The 17191-nt window shown below is 47.2% G+C and overlaps 6 protein-coding genes across 6 annotated transcripts; 5 read left to right on the forward strand and 1 right to left on the reverse strand.

Annotated features, from left to right (window-relative positions):
• Positions 1 to 2343: 2343 nt before the first annotated feature.
• On the forward strand, positions 2344 to 3534 carry BO83DRAFT_384262 (uncharacterized protein; the record flags this gene model as incomplete). The annotated part of the gene is made up of 5 exons (XM_025532580.1): positions 2344 to 2602; positions 2780 to 2816; positions 3086 to 3257; positions 3387 to 3432; positions 3512 to 3534. The coding sequence occupies 5 exons, from the start codon at positions 2344 to 2346 to the stop codon at positions 3532 to 3534; spliced, it is 537 nt and encodes a 178-aa protein (XP_025393456.1).
• Positions 3535 to 3950: 416 nt separating this feature from the next.
• BO83DRAFT_404817 (uncharacterized protein) lies at positions 3951 to 5789 on the forward strand (the record flags this gene model as incomplete). The annotated part of the gene is made up of 6 exons (XM_025533749.1): positions 3951 to 3991; positions 4087 to 4195; positions 4253 to 4405; positions 4430 to 4483; positions 4556 to 5518; positions 5583 to 5789. 6 exons carry the CDS (start codon positions 3951 to 3953, stop codon positions 5787 to 5789), a joined length of 1527 nt encoding a protein of 508 aa, XP_025393457.1.
• Positions 5790 to 6332: 543 nt separating this feature from the next.
• Positions 6333 to 8358, forward strand: BO83DRAFT_351820 (MDR family MFS transporter; the record flags this gene model as incomplete). Its single annotated transcript, XM_025528960.1, has 4 exons — positions 6333 to 6664; positions 6725 to 6754; positions 6805 to 7237; positions 7292 to 8358. The coding sequence occupies exons 1-4, from the start codon at positions 6485 to 6487 to the stop codon at positions 8356 to 8358; spliced, it is 1710 nt and encodes a 569-aa protein (XP_025393458.1). The 5' UTR covers positions 6333 to 6484.
• A 233-nt stretch (positions 8359 to 8591) lies between these two features.
• Positions 8592 to 9373, reverse strand: BO83DRAFT_328858 (uncharacterized protein). Its single transcript, XM_025528174.1, has 2 exons — positions 9021 to 9373; positions 8592 to 8966 (listed from the first exon to the last, which is right to left on the reverse strand). Exons 1-2 carry the CDS (start codon positions 9351 to 9353, stop codon positions 8622 to 8624), a joined length of 678 nt encoding a protein of 225 aa, XP_025393459.1. The 5' UTR covers positions 9354 to 9373; the 3' UTR covers positions 8592 to 8621.
• A 1605-nt stretch (positions 9374 to 10978) lies between these two features.
• Positions 10979 to 12364, forward strand: BO83DRAFT_302853 (pectinesterase precursor; the record flags this gene model as incomplete). The annotated part of the gene is made up of 5 exons (XM_025527165.1): positions 10979 to 11140; positions 11200 to 11340; positions 11395 to 11786; positions 11838 to 11902; positions 11952 to 12364. The coding sequence occupies 5 exons, from the start codon at positions 10979 to 10981 to the stop codon at positions 12362 to 12364; spliced, it is 1173 nt and encodes a 390-aa protein (XP_025393460.1).
• Positions 12365 to 15561: 3197 nt separating this feature from the next.
• Positions 15562 to 16461, forward strand: BO83DRAFT_394899 (uncharacterized protein; the record flags this gene model as incomplete). The annotated part of the gene is made up of 1 exon (XM_025533041.1): positions 15562 to 16461. One exon carries the CDS (start codon positions 15562 to 15564, stop codon positions 16459 to 16461), a length of 900 nt encoding a protein of 299 aa, XP_025393461.1.
• Between the last annotated feature and the right edge of the window lie 730 nt (positions 16462 to 17191).

A 17191-nucleotide genomic window follows, 5' to 3' on the forward strand; every position in this document is an offset into this window, starting at 1 on the left:
TGTTGTAAGAAGTAGATGGCAGAGGCCGAGCCTTCCTCAGAAAAATCGCCTGTCGGTCTTGGAGTGAGCGAATATGGTCCGTGCCAAGTTGGACTTACAAGGCAATGGTCGATGGCAAAGCTTTGTTCCGTCAACTTTTCCAGAGCAGCCTAAAGGCTGTGGCTACTTAGACATAAAACCAGGAGCGTATTCAGGCGAAGAGTTTGGAATATATAGGACGCCGTATAAATGATCCTCCGCAGAAATACCTCAAGACCCTTGTCAGCTACATTGACCTAGCGATGGGTTACAAATGGGGCAGCTGAAGTATATCATTTAATAAGTGGTGTTTGGCTATCAATATGCCGAAACTTTCAATATGCAAGCTGGAAGTGCGCTCACAGATGTCATGGCTAATGGACAGAGTACATGTGAAAGATTATGACGATGGGACCACCTGGGAGGAAGAAACAAGTTCGAAGGAATCTTTTGAAGATTAGTATGCCATTTAAATCCATTTCCTTGTAACAATGTTATCAGGAAATTACTATGAGGACGTTCTTTTTATATCATAAACCTCAGTACAAAAGTTTGAGACACGTCTTCTAAAGAGCGCTGTTGCAATAGTTGCACCGCATAGGGGTTGAACCCTGAAGATGACTAGAAGCAACATTGCTTAATAGGACAGGAAGTGAAGAAGTAAACTGCAAATACTTTCATTCGATCTAAATACATCTGAGCCCATCTTAGCTTCGCCCGAAGGCTACTAATCACCGGCCCTACGTAGAAGGGTAGACTCATCGCCGGTGGGCGTCCCCAAACTCTGCCAACCGCTCAAAAATAGAGGTTAGTTCCCAGGCCAGCGAGATATATATGCAACTACCACCGTGGGTCACTTCCATACCACATTCGATTTCCCCGTTCTCCTGAGTCCTCAAGACGAGTACCTTCCCCTAAGGCACCTTGATTCTCCCAGAAGTTGAGTCCAATCGTTGAATGTGAATGGATCGGCAGCAAAGCTGGAGGCGGCGAACGAATCACTGCCAACTGCTGGAAGACAGAGGCGCCCGGTTGAGCAGCTCTGGCTTCCTGTAGCTTGCGATATCATTTTCGAAACTTGAGGCCCTCTTTCTTAAGAGCAATAGCAAAGCCAATAAGACCTGCGACAATCACAACCTCATTCAACTCCGTTTAATCCATTGTTACAACCAATGTCTCAGAAGAGCAGTGAGAACTAGGGGAGAAAAAGGAAAGGAAACCAAACGACAGGGAAGGAGACAGGCTTTATGCCTTTGATACAAACCCATTCGTGAAGGAACATATGGACCAATTCCCTCAGAAGTGGGCTATATACAGAAGGCTATGAATTAGAATCCTTCTGCGGCAGCGAGAAAGGCAGAATTTCTTGTTGTGAACAAGGAGAGCTTGTGGCTGCGAGCGGGTAGACTGTGCAGCAGTGAACGAGGCACAGTGCATGGTTGTGAACAAAGACGGTTTGTGGTAGCGAGCAATGAACATTGTGTGGCAGCGAGCATGATATGGTGCTGTGTGCTCTTATGGTGCTCTATAGTTAGCAAGCATGTGACGATTAGGTGAACGTTTGCTAGTTTTCGCTCTTTCCTGCAAAGTGAATACATCGACGTACCCTTTAGGTCTCATAGACAAGCTCCAATGCGTGCCACAGCCCAATCATCAGATCAAAGTAATTATAATAATCACATGTTGTAAAGATAATAGTGCATCCACATATAACCTCCCCAAAAGACATTCTCTGGTAGTCAGTGTCTCAGCTGAGCTTGAAACTGTACTGCTGCTGTATATTTGCATGTCTGATCGTTCCTTGATCTCCCTGCCACAGCAAGCAAGTGCTCACGAGGTATCGACGTCACAACAAGTGGACAAGAAACACGAAATCTTTGTTTATCCATTCTGGAAGTTGTCAGCCCCCAGCTAGGCACCATCAAGTAGCTATTCCCAGTCAGCATCAATGGCAGTAGCTATCCTGTGGTATTATCGACTCACCATAACATGTTATCAGACACCGGATAATTTTTCCATCACAGAGGAGCAGGTGGAAGTCACTGTGCTCCTTCATCAACTCTCCCATAACCCTCCCTCCTAGTAAGCATGGACTATCCCATTTCATTCTCTGAATGTCAACAACTTTTGCGGCTCTCCAGTCGCGCTTTTATTCTGATGGTAATCGTATGTGTGCAATTCGATGAAAACTCAACACTGACGCGGCTCCACAACGAATTATCACCGTGTCAAGAAGTTGCCTAGTATATATAACCTGCTAGCTCACTTATATTCGCATTAAGGATGAGTGAGTATGGTAGAAAGGTCTATCTTGTGTGATGCAGGATGGCTGGGATAAGAGACTCGATGTTCGACATCTCATTCGGTGGCGTCAGAAGTGTAATTACAGCGTCGCTTGAGAGCTCCCCTTTGAACCCGTTTTATTGTCAGAAAAGATTGGATTTGGGGGAGAAGTTGTTCGCATTGTGCCATTCCTGTAAGGATACAAAAGGCGAACACTTGAGCGCGATGATGCGGGAGTGTAGGAAAATTCCGATCGGCAAGATAAACACGTTTATATATGCCAGAGTATCTGACATTGACGGTAAGTCCCAGGTTATATATAGGCAAGACCCAGGCACATCTCATGAGATAGGGATTTTCCACAATTTTGTTTGGGAGAGGGGAAGAAAGCAGTTTGGGGGGTTAGAAGCTGGATTTAATAGCCCATTTCTGTTTACGTATACTGGGTTAAAGGTGAATGTAATATCTCTCTACATAGTGACATTATGCGTCGAGTTAATCGGCGCACAACAAATGTGTGTTCATACTCTGGGACAGCCTGCACCGGACGTGGCTAACTAGTTTAGTCAATTCATCCACAGCTCATCAATTCGCACAGTGCTGCTTATCTGTGACCGCCAAGTATCCCTATCTTCACTCTATCTGTCATTATTTCATTCTGTTATCTCATTGTCACCTTGCGCGTCCATTGGTGAAGGCCGGCTGGTTAACCTGAGTTTCATAGAAATTCATATCGTAGAACCCCACATCTAATTTCTCTGACATTATGTTCCTATTAACTTAGTTTCAACAATTCACCTACTAGGTCAGAAGAGAATTGGATGGCACTAATCTTTCGTTCATTAAGTATTCATACAGCCGGTGAAGCTCCGTTTGTCATTCCAAGGGGCGGAAATTCAAATGGAGGCCCAGATATGTTAATCTTATATCGCTATGCCGATGCAAATGAGAGGAATGTATATGCGTAATGGAACTAAACAAGGATTTACAGAAATATGAGCAAGAAACGTTGCCACCTGGGCGAGAAATACATTAATCGATTTCTCACCAATTGATATGGCTACGATGCACAAGTGCCCTTAAAGGGGTACATGATGCAAGAAGAGAGCCTGATACAGTCGCAGTTAGATGGTATGTATAGGTTTGTCATCGACAGATGAATCACTGATGGCATGACTGTAAGCACCATGCTCTACAACACCCCATTTAGTTTCACCTTTAATCGGCAATTGATGATTATAGTATTAATCGGGTCCGTGGGCGCCGCACACTCTAATTTCTCCGCACTTTGGTTCTTGGCTGCATTCTGGACCCTTTTTCGGGACCGCTTCGGGACCACATCTGCAAAGAAGAACAAGAGGGTCGTGCTTGGCAGTATCTTGGCAATGCTGCCAAGGGGACTATTGACTTGATATTACTGTTGGAATAAAAGATTTCAATTCACCAAATAGCTAACGTGATAAATGTATCAGTAGCCGATGGTGAGTATATGCATAGCAGTCAATTGCCGCCTCTGTTCTATAAGATGCGTTATTATGGCACACAATGACTAGTCTACTCCTGGCAAGATCGAGTCTCCTGATAAATTTACCTGGACTTTGTGAAGATGAGGTACCTCTCAGTATTGTCAATATTATCCCTAATCCAACATGCAACCTCTACACCCTCACTTTTACACTCACGGCAAACGGTCCAGCAGAGACCAGCAATGCCAAAGCCCCAACAAACACCTTTCAGATAAATAGTCTCCCTTGATGGACTTTGAAAATTCGCTCTCGGATCCAGCGGTAATGAGACGGTCGCACTCTGGACAGCCCCATTAGCCACCAATCTCGAGTGCCCCGTTCCAGCCTCTTACAACGACATCTTTGTCAATCGTCAGATTCATGACCATGTCGGATGAGTTTACTACCAGCGCGAGGCTTTTGTTCCCAGTGGATAATCACACCAGCAATATCTCGTGCGCGTTGAGGCCGCCACGCACCATGGTCGTATTTATATCAACGATCATCTAGTCGCCGAGCATGTGGGTGGCTACACGCCTTTCGAAGCAGACATCACGGGTCTCGTCTCTGCGGGTGATAGCTTCCGTTTGACTATCGCCGTAAGTAACGTGCTGACTCACGAGACTATCCCTCCCGGTAGGATCGAGGTGGAGGAGTATACAGGTAAAATAACACAGGTCTATTCAGCATGATTTCTTCACTTATGCTGGACTTGCACGCTCCGTCTCGCTGACTCTGTTCCGAAACAGCACATCCAGGACATCAGAGTTGTCACTAACGTGGATGGCACAACCGGGCTGATCGATTACCTTGTCACGGTATCAAACTTAACGACAGAGCGCATCAAGATCAACGTGGTCGATGAGGATGGAAGGACTGTTACCGAGGCATCAGGTACTCGTGGTATCGTTACCATAGATTCTGCCGGAGTGTGGCATCCGGGAGAAGCATATCTTTACCAATTTCAAGTGAGCATAGTGGGCTCGGACGACATTATAATTGACACTTATAGTGTTGCGACGGGTGTACGCACAGTCAAAGTCAGCGGGAACCAATTTCTCATCAACGACAAGCCATTCTACTTCACTGGCTTTGGGAAACACGAAGACAGTAACGTGCGCGGCAAAGGTTACGACCCAGCGTACATGGTCCACGATTTTCAGCTGATGAACTGGATGGGAGCAAACTCATTTCCCACCTCACACTACCCCTACGCCGAAGAGGTGATGGAATTCGCGGACCGGCACGGAATTGTTGTCATTGACGAGACACCCGCCGTTGGCCTGTCATACTCCATTGGGGCTGGGCAGTCCAGCGAGGACAGTCAGCAGACAATCACCCCGGAAGGAATCAACAATAAGACGCGCGAAGCTCACAAGCAAGCAATCCGGGAGCTCATTGCTCGGGACAAAAACCACGCCAGCGTTGTCATGTGGTCGATTGCAAATGAGCCTGCATCGCATGAGGCAGGAGCCCGTGACTATTTCGCGCCACTGATTGACCTGGCTCACCAGCTTGACTCCACCCGTCCCGTCTGTTCTACAAATTACGGAGATGCTACCTATGAGCCTGATCGAATCTCGGATATGTTTGATGTTCTCTGCCTTAACCGCTATTTCGGGTGGTATACCCAAACTGGCGAGATTGAGGAGGCAGAGGCGGCTCTCGAAAAGGAGCTACTGGGCTGGGAGGGCAAATACGACAAGCCCATCGTCAGAATACGGGGCGGATACTATTGCTGGCCTCCATTCTGTGCTTGGGCTTCCGTGGAGCGAGGAACTCCAGGTCGAACTGCTCGACATGTATCATCGGGTGTTTGACCCTGTGGAGTCAGTGGTGGGAGAGCAAGTCTGGAACTTTGCTGACTTTCAGGCGGCTGTAGGGGTCAGCAGGGTGGATGGTAACAAGAAGGGTATCTTTACGAGGGATAGGAAACCAAAGGCTGCAGCCCAGACTTTGAGAAACCGATGGAGGCATATGTAGGTAGCCTAAATTGGGGCCCCAGGGGCAGGAACGCCAGTCTTTGCTTTTTATTAGGGTACTTGGAATGCGCGGCTGCCAGGCCAAGCGTCTTCGCCAAACCTCCTTCCCTCTCACGGCACGGGCCGATGCCAATAGCTTTGGCAATTCCGGCGTTATTACCACATGGCACGATGCCAGTCACAAAAAAGGAGCTGGACCCACATTTGCAGGCCATTTGCGTTGAATTTTCTGTTGTTTTGCCGACCGGCTCCTCGGCCAGTAAGTAGTCTAGTCTTAGAAGATTGAGCCGGACATCCATCTAATTGGGTCCCATTATGTTTCTCCTGCCCCTTTCTTGATGTTCCTCCTTTATGTCTCCACCCTTAACACAGGCAGATCCAACCAGTGGTCAGCATCGCGATCAGAGCCCAAAATAGCCATGACGTTGTGTAAATCTATGATCGATCTATTTCCCCACATGCTGCCGTTGAAGGTTTTAAGAAGTGCTGCCTACATATTGAGTCCTCTGGACTCTTGTGGCCATCTGTCTGCAGAAGACTATCCCACCACACCTTTTCTTCGGTTATTTGATTTTCTTGACTCTTTTTGTCGTAGCCGCTCATTCATTGAATTTGTTTTGCTACCACTGCATTTTCCTCTTCCCTAGAGGCTGTCACGTTCCTTTCATATTTATTCTTCACGATAGTCTCCGTTTCATGGCTGTCAATGCAGAACAAGATCACTGTCCTCGACAGTACCAACACCTAGAAGATGACCACAACCTCTCCAATCATGTTGACGTGGGAAAAGGCACTTCTACTGAAACAGCGGAGGATGTCTTTCCCACTGATCATCAGAGCAAACAAAGGGTAGCAGTTGTGATGACATCCCTGAGTGTACGCATATCCATATAATCACCGTCTCTGTCTCGTACACTGCCTAATCTTCGTGCGTAGTTATGTGTTTTCCTAGCAGCTCTAGACATCGTAGGTCAACAAAACCGATCATACTTGGCAAAATCCTTACGCTTCCACAGACCATTGTCTCCACAGCTCTTCCAGAGATGGTCGCCCATTTCAAAGCTTCCGACAGCGCCTACACCTGGATCGCCTCGTCGTATCTGCTAGCCAATGCCTCCTGTGTGCCGCTGTGGGGTCGTATCAGCGATATCTGGGGCCGCAAACCGATCCTTATGACAGTTGTCGCACTGTTCCTGGGCGGCAGCCTGATTTGCGGCGTAGCAATCAATGTCAAAATGGTCATCGCGGGCCGCGCTATCCAAGGCGTAGGCAGCGGCGGCATCACCGTGCTAGCTAACATCTGCGTGTCAGATATGTTCAACGTACGTCGCCGATCAGCGTATCTAGGAATTTTCGGCGCAACCTGGGCGATTGCTGGTGCCATCGGACCCATCATCGGTGGCGCATTCACGACTTACTCAACCTGGCGATGGTGCTTCTATATCAACCGTTCGTCCTATCCCCCACTCCTCCTGATGCCAGTCTTCTAAATCCCATCTTCAGTACCCATCGGCGGCCTTGCCTTCTTTGGCCTTCTCCTTTTCCTACAACTACACACCGCGTCTCTCACCCCTCTCAAAGCCGGCCTTCTCTCCCTCGACTGGATCGGACTGTGCCTCATCGTCGGCGCGACACTCATGCTCCTCTTCGGCCTCGAGCTAGGCGGCTCAGTCTATCCATGGTCTTCCCCCACGATCATCTGTCTCCTTATCTTCGGGGTCCTCACTGCGGGCCTCTTCCTCGTCTACGAAGCCCGAGTCGCTCGGATCCCCATTATCCCCACAACGCTCTTTTCCAACCGGTACAACCTCACTATCCTACTGATCAACTTCTGCCACTCCACCGTCTTCCTGGGCTCCTGCTTCTACCTCCCCGTCTACTTCCAGAACATCCTCCTCGCCAGCTCCCTACTAAGCGGCGTCTACCTCCTCCCACTGGTAGGAGCCCTCGCCATCTCATCCGGCCTGGCCGGCTTCGTCATGCGCACCACCGGCCGCTCTCGCGAAGCCATCATCCTAGGCATGTTCCTCGCCACCTTAGGCTATGGCCTATTCATCGACCTCCCCGCCACCAAGTCCTGGCCGCGGATTATTCTCTTTCAGATCGTCGCCGGTCTCGGCATCGGTCCTAACTTCCAAGCTACATTAATCGCCCTACAGGCCAATACCACGCCTGCCGAGCTGAGTCGCGGGACTGGAACATTTTCATTCGTGCGCCAGCTAGCAGCCGCGATATCTGTCGTTGTCGGATCAGTATTATATGCGCGCGCCGTAAGCGGGCAACGCGGAGAGATGGCCGCGGTGCTGGGGGATAAGGTCGCACAGGAGATCGTAGAGGCTTCGACGGCTGCTGCTGCGATTGTGGAGACACTACCTGTTGGCGAGGATCGGACGGTGGTGTTCCATGCGTTGACGGCTGCTTTGCGATGGGTGTGGGTGTTTTATACTGCTGTCGCCGGGGTTGGGTTTCTTCTTAGTTTGTGTTTGCGTGATATTCGGTTGGGCGATGCGCATCAAAAGGCTACTGGTCAGGAGATTGAGGAACGAGAGATGAAGAGAGGAGGTACATAGGGTACACATCACTTCTAATCTTTAATAGTCATATGGCTATAGTTAGTGCGCATTGCATTTCCATTATTCCACTGAGTGTGCTAGATAAAAATTGCAGTATCTAGCACATAAAATGATAATATAGACCAGGTGAGCTTAACAATACTATGCACTTCGCGTGTGTCATTCTTGCCATCCCTCCCAATATATCCAAGATAATCGGACACAATCAACACCAAAGATATTTTACACGTCCCAAGCATACATTAAAGAAAATAGATACATCACTTAGTAGAAGGATTCGGCATCCCCTCCGTATGCGGCCACTTCCGAAACAAATCCGCCAGATGATCAATGGGAGCCGTCAACAATCCAATCGCCGTCTCAAAAGGCGGCTTATCAGGCGCACTAGGATGAGACCGCGACGGCACAAACATCTTCGTCCTTCCAAAGGACTTGGCAAGCTTCTCGCTTTCCTCTACCGACACGGCGTCCTCCAACTTCGGGAGATCCTGGCTCTCTTCTTCCTTGATGTGCTCAGAGAGGTCCTTCATCAGAGCTCGGACAGTAGACTCAAATGCCGGGTCCGTGGGCTTCATGTTTTGGAATTTCTTCAGTTGTTCTTTGACCTACAGACACTAAGATCAATAGCTGTTGGGTGAAACGCTTGATGGATGACTCACAGATTGATGCTCTTTGCGGTCCTTATCTGCCATAGCCAGGCCGTCAGGAAGAGACTTCTCGAACTGGGGATAGACGACCAGCTCCTCAGCGATTGAATGACGAGCCAGTTCCCAGGTAAATTGGTTCTGCCATTTGGTTTTCTCGGTCTCGGTAGCAGAGCTTAGGATCTTGTTGTAGTAGTCTTCAATCTCGCGGTGGTCGGTCTTGATTGCCTCGGATATACGGGATGCCATGATGATGGGTGATTGGGATATGAAGCGGTGTTGTTTCTGAATAGATGGTAAGGGCTTGAGAATAGGGCGAGAGGGGTTGACAAAATGGCGGATAGTCATTATTAAGGGCTAGAAAGGAGTACTGGTTGCACTATGTAATTATCGATGGTCCTTCTAGCCTTCTTTAAACTGTGTATTAACTAGACGTCATTATGAATTACTGTGTAACGTGTCCCTTGCTATCAATACTAAATACGATCGTGGTTCATACTTAAGGTTTGGGCGGCATCATCATCACGACAGCTGCGGTTGCCGAGTGATGACCAGGCGGCGCTTTTACTAATAACCCGTGCGGGAAGCCAAGGTTGGTAATTCTTGTTCCTGACCAATAAACTCTTAGACATTTATAAGTGTGAAGAATAGTCTGGATAATGACGAGAGTATTGAATAATAGCGTCGAATGATTCAAGATAAGATAATTAGAATAAGAGATGACATCACAGAAACAATTGATCTAAGAAAGAAATCAAAGTCTGTCATTACCAGGTTGTTCCAGATGGTATCGGTATAACCATATTTACAGTATAACCCTAATATATCCTAACTAAATGAAGCCTCTAATTAACGAGTGCTGTGGAGATGGGGAGGGGGTGGATGCCTGATTCTCCGGCTGTATGCGGTATCCCGCAGTTTATTAACACTTTAATGCACTGCGACTATAGACTAAGGTAGCTAGCTACAATCAGTCCCCATGTAAGAACAACAAGACTGCCGTAGGCAACTTGAAACGTCATTCATGGTTTCATAAGAGTCTCGGCATATAAACCGTCTTGGCCATCTCGGCATAGTCAGACCCACCAGTAAGCACACAACTTAAAATTAAGCACTAATAATAGCACTTAAAGACATGGCTTTGTAACTTATCCTCGTATCGAGTTCTATCAGCGCAGAGTCGCCGAATTTTGTTTGCAAAGATATGGTTCAACCTCCTTTCATAAGACGCGAGTCAGGAGAGTTTCGGTGTGTCTCTAATTCAGCCCCACATACCTCCTATCATGGAATAAGCTCTGCTGCATTCAGGCCTACATTGGGTCTGGATCGGGTTGATCCGTACGTAGATGGGGAACTGTTGATCTGATGTTATGAATGCGGGCGATTTGATTAGATGAGGTGTGTATTGCTCTAGTCTACAATGGTTTGTAAAACTGTGGGGGTCAGGATATGAAACAAGTGAAGAGCACTACTGAAACAGAGCTTGGGCCATTGCATCGTTCCTATGGCAGTAGTAAGTGATGTCGACCGGGATAACCTCCTGAATTTTACCAGCACAGCTAAGGGAGATGATTTTGCGTGGATGTCATTACTGGCAGAATGAGAAGTAGGCCATCAATCCAACTTGCCTAGCAAACCCCTTCGCAAAAAGCACAGGCAATGTCCAATTGATATGGGTTATCGAGTGGTAATTGGAGCCTTTACACGCCATATAGAGAACCATACTTACTGTTTCAAAGCCGACGCCCAGTCTGATCAGCACGCGAGTCATGCTGCTGCTGATGAGATGAACCGTTTCCTGCTTGTAAATCCCCCAGTAGGTAGGGTTTCGATGTGCTGCTGATTCGATCCTTTACCTTCCTTTCTTGAGCCGCGCTTTAGCTCTTACAAATGCGTATAAGGCCCTTCTGCTCCCTGCTTCTTGAGTTTCGAGCCGATTTACAAATCGAGCTCCCCGTTGTCTGCTGGTCAGAATGGAATACACCCTACCTTTGGTTGGCCACAGCCTAGCAATTTTCATCGTCTCGTCTGTCACGGTTGGCTTAGCGATAATTGCTGTGGCGTTGCGATGCTTTGTGCGGTTATACATCCTGCGCGCGTTTGGGTGGGATGACGCGCTTATGGTAGCAGCGCTGGTAATTTTCTTCGTCCTATCCTTAGTAGATGCTTGATATCGAAGACTGACTAATTGTAGGCGCTGTTCATATCATTGAGCGTGCTGTGTATGATAGGGACGGAAGCCGGGGTCGGCCATGCGCTCGCGGATTTCGAGTCGATTAGTCTAAAGAGTATGAATCCCTCGGATAGTCTGCACGCAGTGCAGTATGCGATGATAGTACGTTCCACCAAGCCGCTCTGCCCATCATGACCTGCCTCTAACACCTATCAGTACTGGTGGCTTGGACAAATGCTCTACCTGTGGGCGTCGGCCGTCGCTAAAGTAGCCATTGCCCTTGCCCTCCTTCGACTGGCCGTCCGTCCACTGCACCGTTACATCCTCTGGAGTGTGATAGGCACTGTGGTATGCATCGGACTCGTCTTCTGGCTTATTCTGCTGCTCGATTGCCTACCAATCGGGTACTTTTGGGGGCAGATCAACCCTCTCGAGTCGGGCAACTGCTTATCAACCGATATCCTTCTCATCATCGCATACACCTATAGTTCGCTCACCATGGTCTGTGACTTTACGCTTGGGATCTTCCCGGCAGCGTTAATCTGGGGGCTGCACATGTCGCCGCGAACAAAGGTAGCATTAGGTGCGATTCTCGGGCTGGGAGCAATGTATGTGACTTTCCACATCCCTGAACAAGGACACGCTAACCAACCTTATAGTGCAAGCGTGGCCGTAGTCATCCGCCTCCCATACCTGAAACACTACGCCGACGCGGACTTCCTCTGTAAGCTTCTCCACAACCTCATCACAAGTAGGGTTATCTGACAATGCAGACTCGACTTACCAAATCGCCATCTGGTCCGTCATGGAGACTGGCCTCGCCATCATCGCGGGCAGCCTCATTACCCTCCGCCCGCTCTTCCGCTGGTTCCTCGACGGCAGCTCGTCATATCGCTTGGACAGGCCACATTGCGTGCGGCGGGGGGCCTGCATTGCGGGGGGTTATGGATTGTCAAGCTCCACGCCGAAGAAATCGGTCACCAAGGACGAGGTGAACTGCTGGCGACCGGATCTTTTGTCTGTAGATAACTCGCACGCGCACGGGGTTATCACGTCTGTGTCGACGCCACTAGGGAGTAAATACTTGAACGGTAGTCGAGAGAACTTGACGGGCGGTTGGCACGGCGGAGTGCAGCATAAGCATCGGGTTAGCGTTCATCGTACATTTACCGTGGAGGATGTGTAGAATACAAGAAATAAGAAAAATGGTATTGAAATGGATCAGCAACGCAAGTGCTTGAATGGGAAGTGCATTATAGCATTTGTTTAACGTGAAAATCTCCTCTTCATTGTTCGTGGAGATGTGTGCCATCAGAACAGGCCATCACCGTCTCTTGCGCGCACGTTCACAACATATGCCTGTTGGTATAGTGATCTTATCTCGAGAAGGGAATCCGATTGTGGAAATGAAATATCCCATAGATATGGGAGCGGATGAAGAGGTTTTGTTATCAGAACGTGCAGTGCCGCAGCGACTAACAGTATCATGGATGCAGTGGGTGCTGTTTGCATGAGCCAAGAATGAGCGCTGCTTTATTGTTGGGCGACGGGGGTGACTTTAGGATAAGTGCATAAGGGTTGGGATAACCATGCTTACCCCGCTCATGTCCACTTGAATTAATGAGATGGATCAGATGTTGCTGGCTGTGGTACTGTCTTCCTTGGCAGCATGCACGGCCACGTACTGACATGAGATTGGTAGATATACCGAGACAACAATCTGGAAGTCCATAGGAAGTACTCCGTACAGAGTTACAACATGTTAGCATCCTGTGTTCTACCTAGGTCCAATTACCTCTATCTTCCCTACCTTCCCCTGTAGCGCTCGATAGTGACCAGTAGTGAATCTTCTAAGTGCTTCCATTTTACCATATACTCAGCAGTATTTTGAGATAACATAGTATACATAGAACATAATACTGTATTTAGCTATCACTGCTCTTCAAGTACAAATCATAATTCTTAGTCCACAGGCTGCGTGCAGCACTCTATTTCTTACAAATTGGGAAAATGATAACCCTATGATCTTTAAAGGGCTGAGGGATCGACAGCTAATAAGAAGTCAGCCGGTACCCGTTTACTGTACGTACTAGTTTCTAGGTTGCCTATCAGCTCGGAAATGTCTCCTAGAATGGAAGGAACGGGAAGGGGCTAGTAAAGAGAGGTAGAATAAGAAAAGAAAAGGCCTTATGTTAGCTTTTACTAAAAGGAAGGTTAAGATGAAGCTTGTATTTCAGCTTAAGGAGAAGAGGAGTTAACATCAGGCATCTTAATAGTAGGTGACGCATAGCGCTGGCCATCATGCTGCAGCCACTGCAGTAATGAAGGCCACAAAGTTTTATAACGTCCAATTAGATCAATCACCGAGTAAAACTGTATATATCTCCACTTATGTGATGTTGAAAGGCTTCAATTTTGGTTGATTAATTATCAATACACGCAATTTGTTATGGCAGCGGTCCGACCGCAGCCTTCGTTGTCTGATCACGTTAGATCAAAGGAGGAGAAAGTCCTTCTAAGCAAATAAAATTGCTAACTACCCCTCCATGTTTACCACAGCCATAACTTGTTAAAAAGGTCTGTGGCCTATAAAGGGACCATCAACCTAGGTATACTTTTTCTTTTCCTTTCAGTTGTTTTGATGATGGGTTGTTTACTTTTACATCTCTGAAGCATCTCTCTGCATAAAACTCTGGTCATACAAATGAGGTACGCCGTCAGCATACGTGACCTTATCTTCTCAAGACATCAAGAACCTACGAAAGAGCCATGCTCATTGTGTCAGTCTAAGGTGGGAAACTTGGAGCTAAGATACTATACCAACAATGGAGAGATGATTCGAGGCATGACAGTGCATGATTTATTTCATACTGAGTGCTCAGAATGCTCGAACATCCAAACAGATCCCCTTTGTCAGTTCTGTGCACATATGAGGCTAGGACACCTTGCACGATGTATCCTCGTCTCTAAATATGACGCAGAATTACCAATATGGGGACGGTATGGAGCCAATACGAATTTATTAAGTTTCGCATTTGATTTGGGAACTCTAAATGATGTTCAAAAACGATCTACATCTTGTCAGACCTGCGGAACATTTGCCAGCCATGCAACGTCAATAGCGAACCAGAATCGACTTTCATCGCAGACAATGATCAGACTAGATGTGGAATTTATTCCTGGGGTAATCAGAGGTATCAAATATGAATTGGTGATCGAGCTGTCACTCAAGTCACTTGAATTTTCCACTGTGGCTCCCATCCATCGTACGATAGCCCCCTCCACCCTCTTCATTTTATGTGTCTCCCTGAACTCCTAATAATATACCCGTATTGAATCAAAGAGGCTAACGAGATTTGTCTTGCAGGGAAGGCAACTTTCATCGGGGCTGCGGGTGCACTGTCGGGAAAAAAATTGATATCTCTGCAAAGGCCACAGCCGCAAGTAAACTGGAACAAAGTTTTCACTTGGCTTCAGAACTGCGCAGATAGCGCCGGTCATGAGGTACCCCATCATCATGAAACATATGGCTTACCAGTGAGAGAATTTCGCGTCATTGACACCGAGAAAAGATGTGTCATATTGGCCCCTCAAGACTGCAAATATGCTACTCTAAGCTATGTTTGGGGAAGAGGAGGTGACGTCCTACAAGCAAAGCTGGGTAATATTGACGACCTAGGCAAGGAAGGGTCTCTTGCAGATGTTAGCTGCTTGCCAGCAACAATCAAGAATGCAATAGAGGCATGTTCAAGCCTAGGAATATCATTTCTCTGGGTTGATCGACTTTGCATATTACAAGACGATGAGCCATGCAAGAAGGCAATACAGCTGAATGCCATGGGCAAGATATACAATCAGTCATATCTAACCCTAGTTGCCATGGCAGGAAGTGATGCACATTACGGTCTTCCCGGAACAAATGCAAAGAGGCGATCCCCACTGTGGACAGGTCAAACACAGGGAATATACCTGCTTAAAGACATTGACGCGTACGATAAGATTTGTCGATTCTCAAAATGGCAAACTCGAGGATGGACATTCCAAGAAGCAAACCTTTCACCAAGATTACTAGTATTCACTGACCAAGGGGTATTTTATCATTGCCATGGGAAGACCGCACTCGAGGATGAGGACTGTCCATGTCATTACTCTATAATTTCAGATGTCCAAATACCGTGGTCTGAATATCCGAATTTGTTAGGCGAATTCACAAGCAGGGATCTTACTTGCAAGTCTGATATTCTCTTCGCATTCTCAGGGATCTTGCACTTCCTTTATGGACAAAACCATCATTATGGCCTGCCGTTTAGTGACTTTAGTCGGGCTCTTCTTTGGAAGACCAATGATGGAACTTATCCTATGAGATATCAAAACATACAAGGAATGTTTCCATCATGGTCATGGTCGTCCGTTGATAATGAGATACGCTTCTGCCACAAATCCCACATATGGAAGAAAATCTCTGCATCGCTAGCACAAATTGCTATCCCGTCCTCCCAGGATGGGCACATATCATGGAAAGTTCTTCAAAATACATCAACAGAGCCCCACGAGCTAGATCCTTTTCAGCGTGACAAAACGAATATTCGGGCTCGTCTTGCTGTATTAATAGCCTGGAAGGGAGGTTGCTTCCCAGGTAAGCTCCCGAAAGCTCTTGATGCTAAGGTTACTTGGGAAGAATATGATAATATCATTCGGAGAAGATGGTCATCGCTTGCCCAGATGGGTGATGAAGCATACTGCATGCAAGGAGGCCTCCTCGCTGTGAGCGACCAAGAGGCAAGGTTTCCACTTAAAGCCCAGCATGCTTGTCTAGATGGATGCATCCTTGTTCATACCCAGTCGCTTAGGCTTCGGATGAAAGGCCCTGAAGACTCCATGGACTATGTCAAGCTTCTCGATCAAGGTGGCAACATGGTTGGGTGGTTAGAACCTACTTCTATTAACTGGGGACGCCTTCGTCATATTCCTGATTGGAATAATGGAGCTAAATTCGATGTCCTGGCTTTGTCCTTGCCGTACGAAGGAAAATATACTGTTTCGTACTCCGAATCTCATCCTGCAAAAAGCTATGGTCTCGACGTCGCGGACTGGCGTGACTCGGAACAAAAAACCATCTTTACAGACGACCACACTAGTCACTACTATGTCCGACTTGCCACTGTGAACTTGATGGTTGTTGAGTCAGAAAGCGGCATCAGGAAGCGCGTTGCACTTGCAGAGGCTGCTCTGAAAATCTGGATACAAGCAAAACCCCAGTTTCACACCTTTGTTCTTGGATAGAGATTCTGTGAATAATAAATTGGTATAGCATATCGGCTTCTATCACGTGTTTCACAACTCACCTCTTCATCAGTAAACCAGAGCCTGGACCAATGTCTTATGAAATTAGAAAACTTTGTGTTTTGATTAATTAAAGGTGAAAAAGCAAGAAAGCCACAGGGTAAAACACCTATTCACTATGAGCCAGTTCAAAACAATAAGAAGCAGGGAATTTCTGTCTTCAACATCATGTGGTTCTTACTATCACATGTCGTTTCTATAATTCTCTAGGTATGGATAAGTCAAGACAGGGGGAATATGCACAACAGAAATGAAAAAAAGACCAACTTCATCAGACATATTTTTCTGCTTATTACTATGAGTAGGTAGCCATCTCCTGCTCGCCCTTCTTCGCGAACTGCATCTAGGCAAAACAAAAACATACAACAGAAGGGATTCGCTGGTGGTCACCCACCCAACTACTAACCTCCCGGCGTGTGGCTTAAGTACGGCTGAGCGGACGGGAAGCCCTGTTTTCCACACCCTGTGGTCGTATGTACTTGCTATTTCACTGAAAAGGTTTATATCATGCAATGCGATGCTACACAATAAGAGCAACAATGAGAAGTTACAACTACCACTCACTGTATTTTGTTTGCGTGAGGAGTGAAGCCCCATCGGTCGAGGAAGGGATGCGGAAATCTGGCACGGATGCTAGCATAGCAGTACCTCAAAAACCCTGATCTTACAC

This window comes from Aspergillus eucalypticola (genome assembly GCF_003184535.1).
Source record: "Aspergillus eucalypticola CBS 122712 chromosome Unknown BO83scaffold_1, whole genome shotgun sequence".
NCBI lineage: Eukaryota > Fungi > Ascomycota > Eurotiomycetes > Eurotiales > Aspergillaceae > Aspergillus > Aspergillus eucalypticola.

What these genes read in the sequence shown, in the direction of transcription:
- BO83DRAFT_328858 (XM_025528174.1), bottom strand. Translation starts at nt 9,353, where the DNA reads ATGACTATCCGCCATTTTGTCAACCCCTCTCGCCCTATTCTCAAGCCC. An exon ending in ACCGCAAAGAGCATCAATCT is followed by an intron (nt 8,967 to 9,020) that starts GTGAGTCATCCA and finishes TAGTGTCTGTAG; the next exon opens with GTCAAAGAACAACTGAAGAA.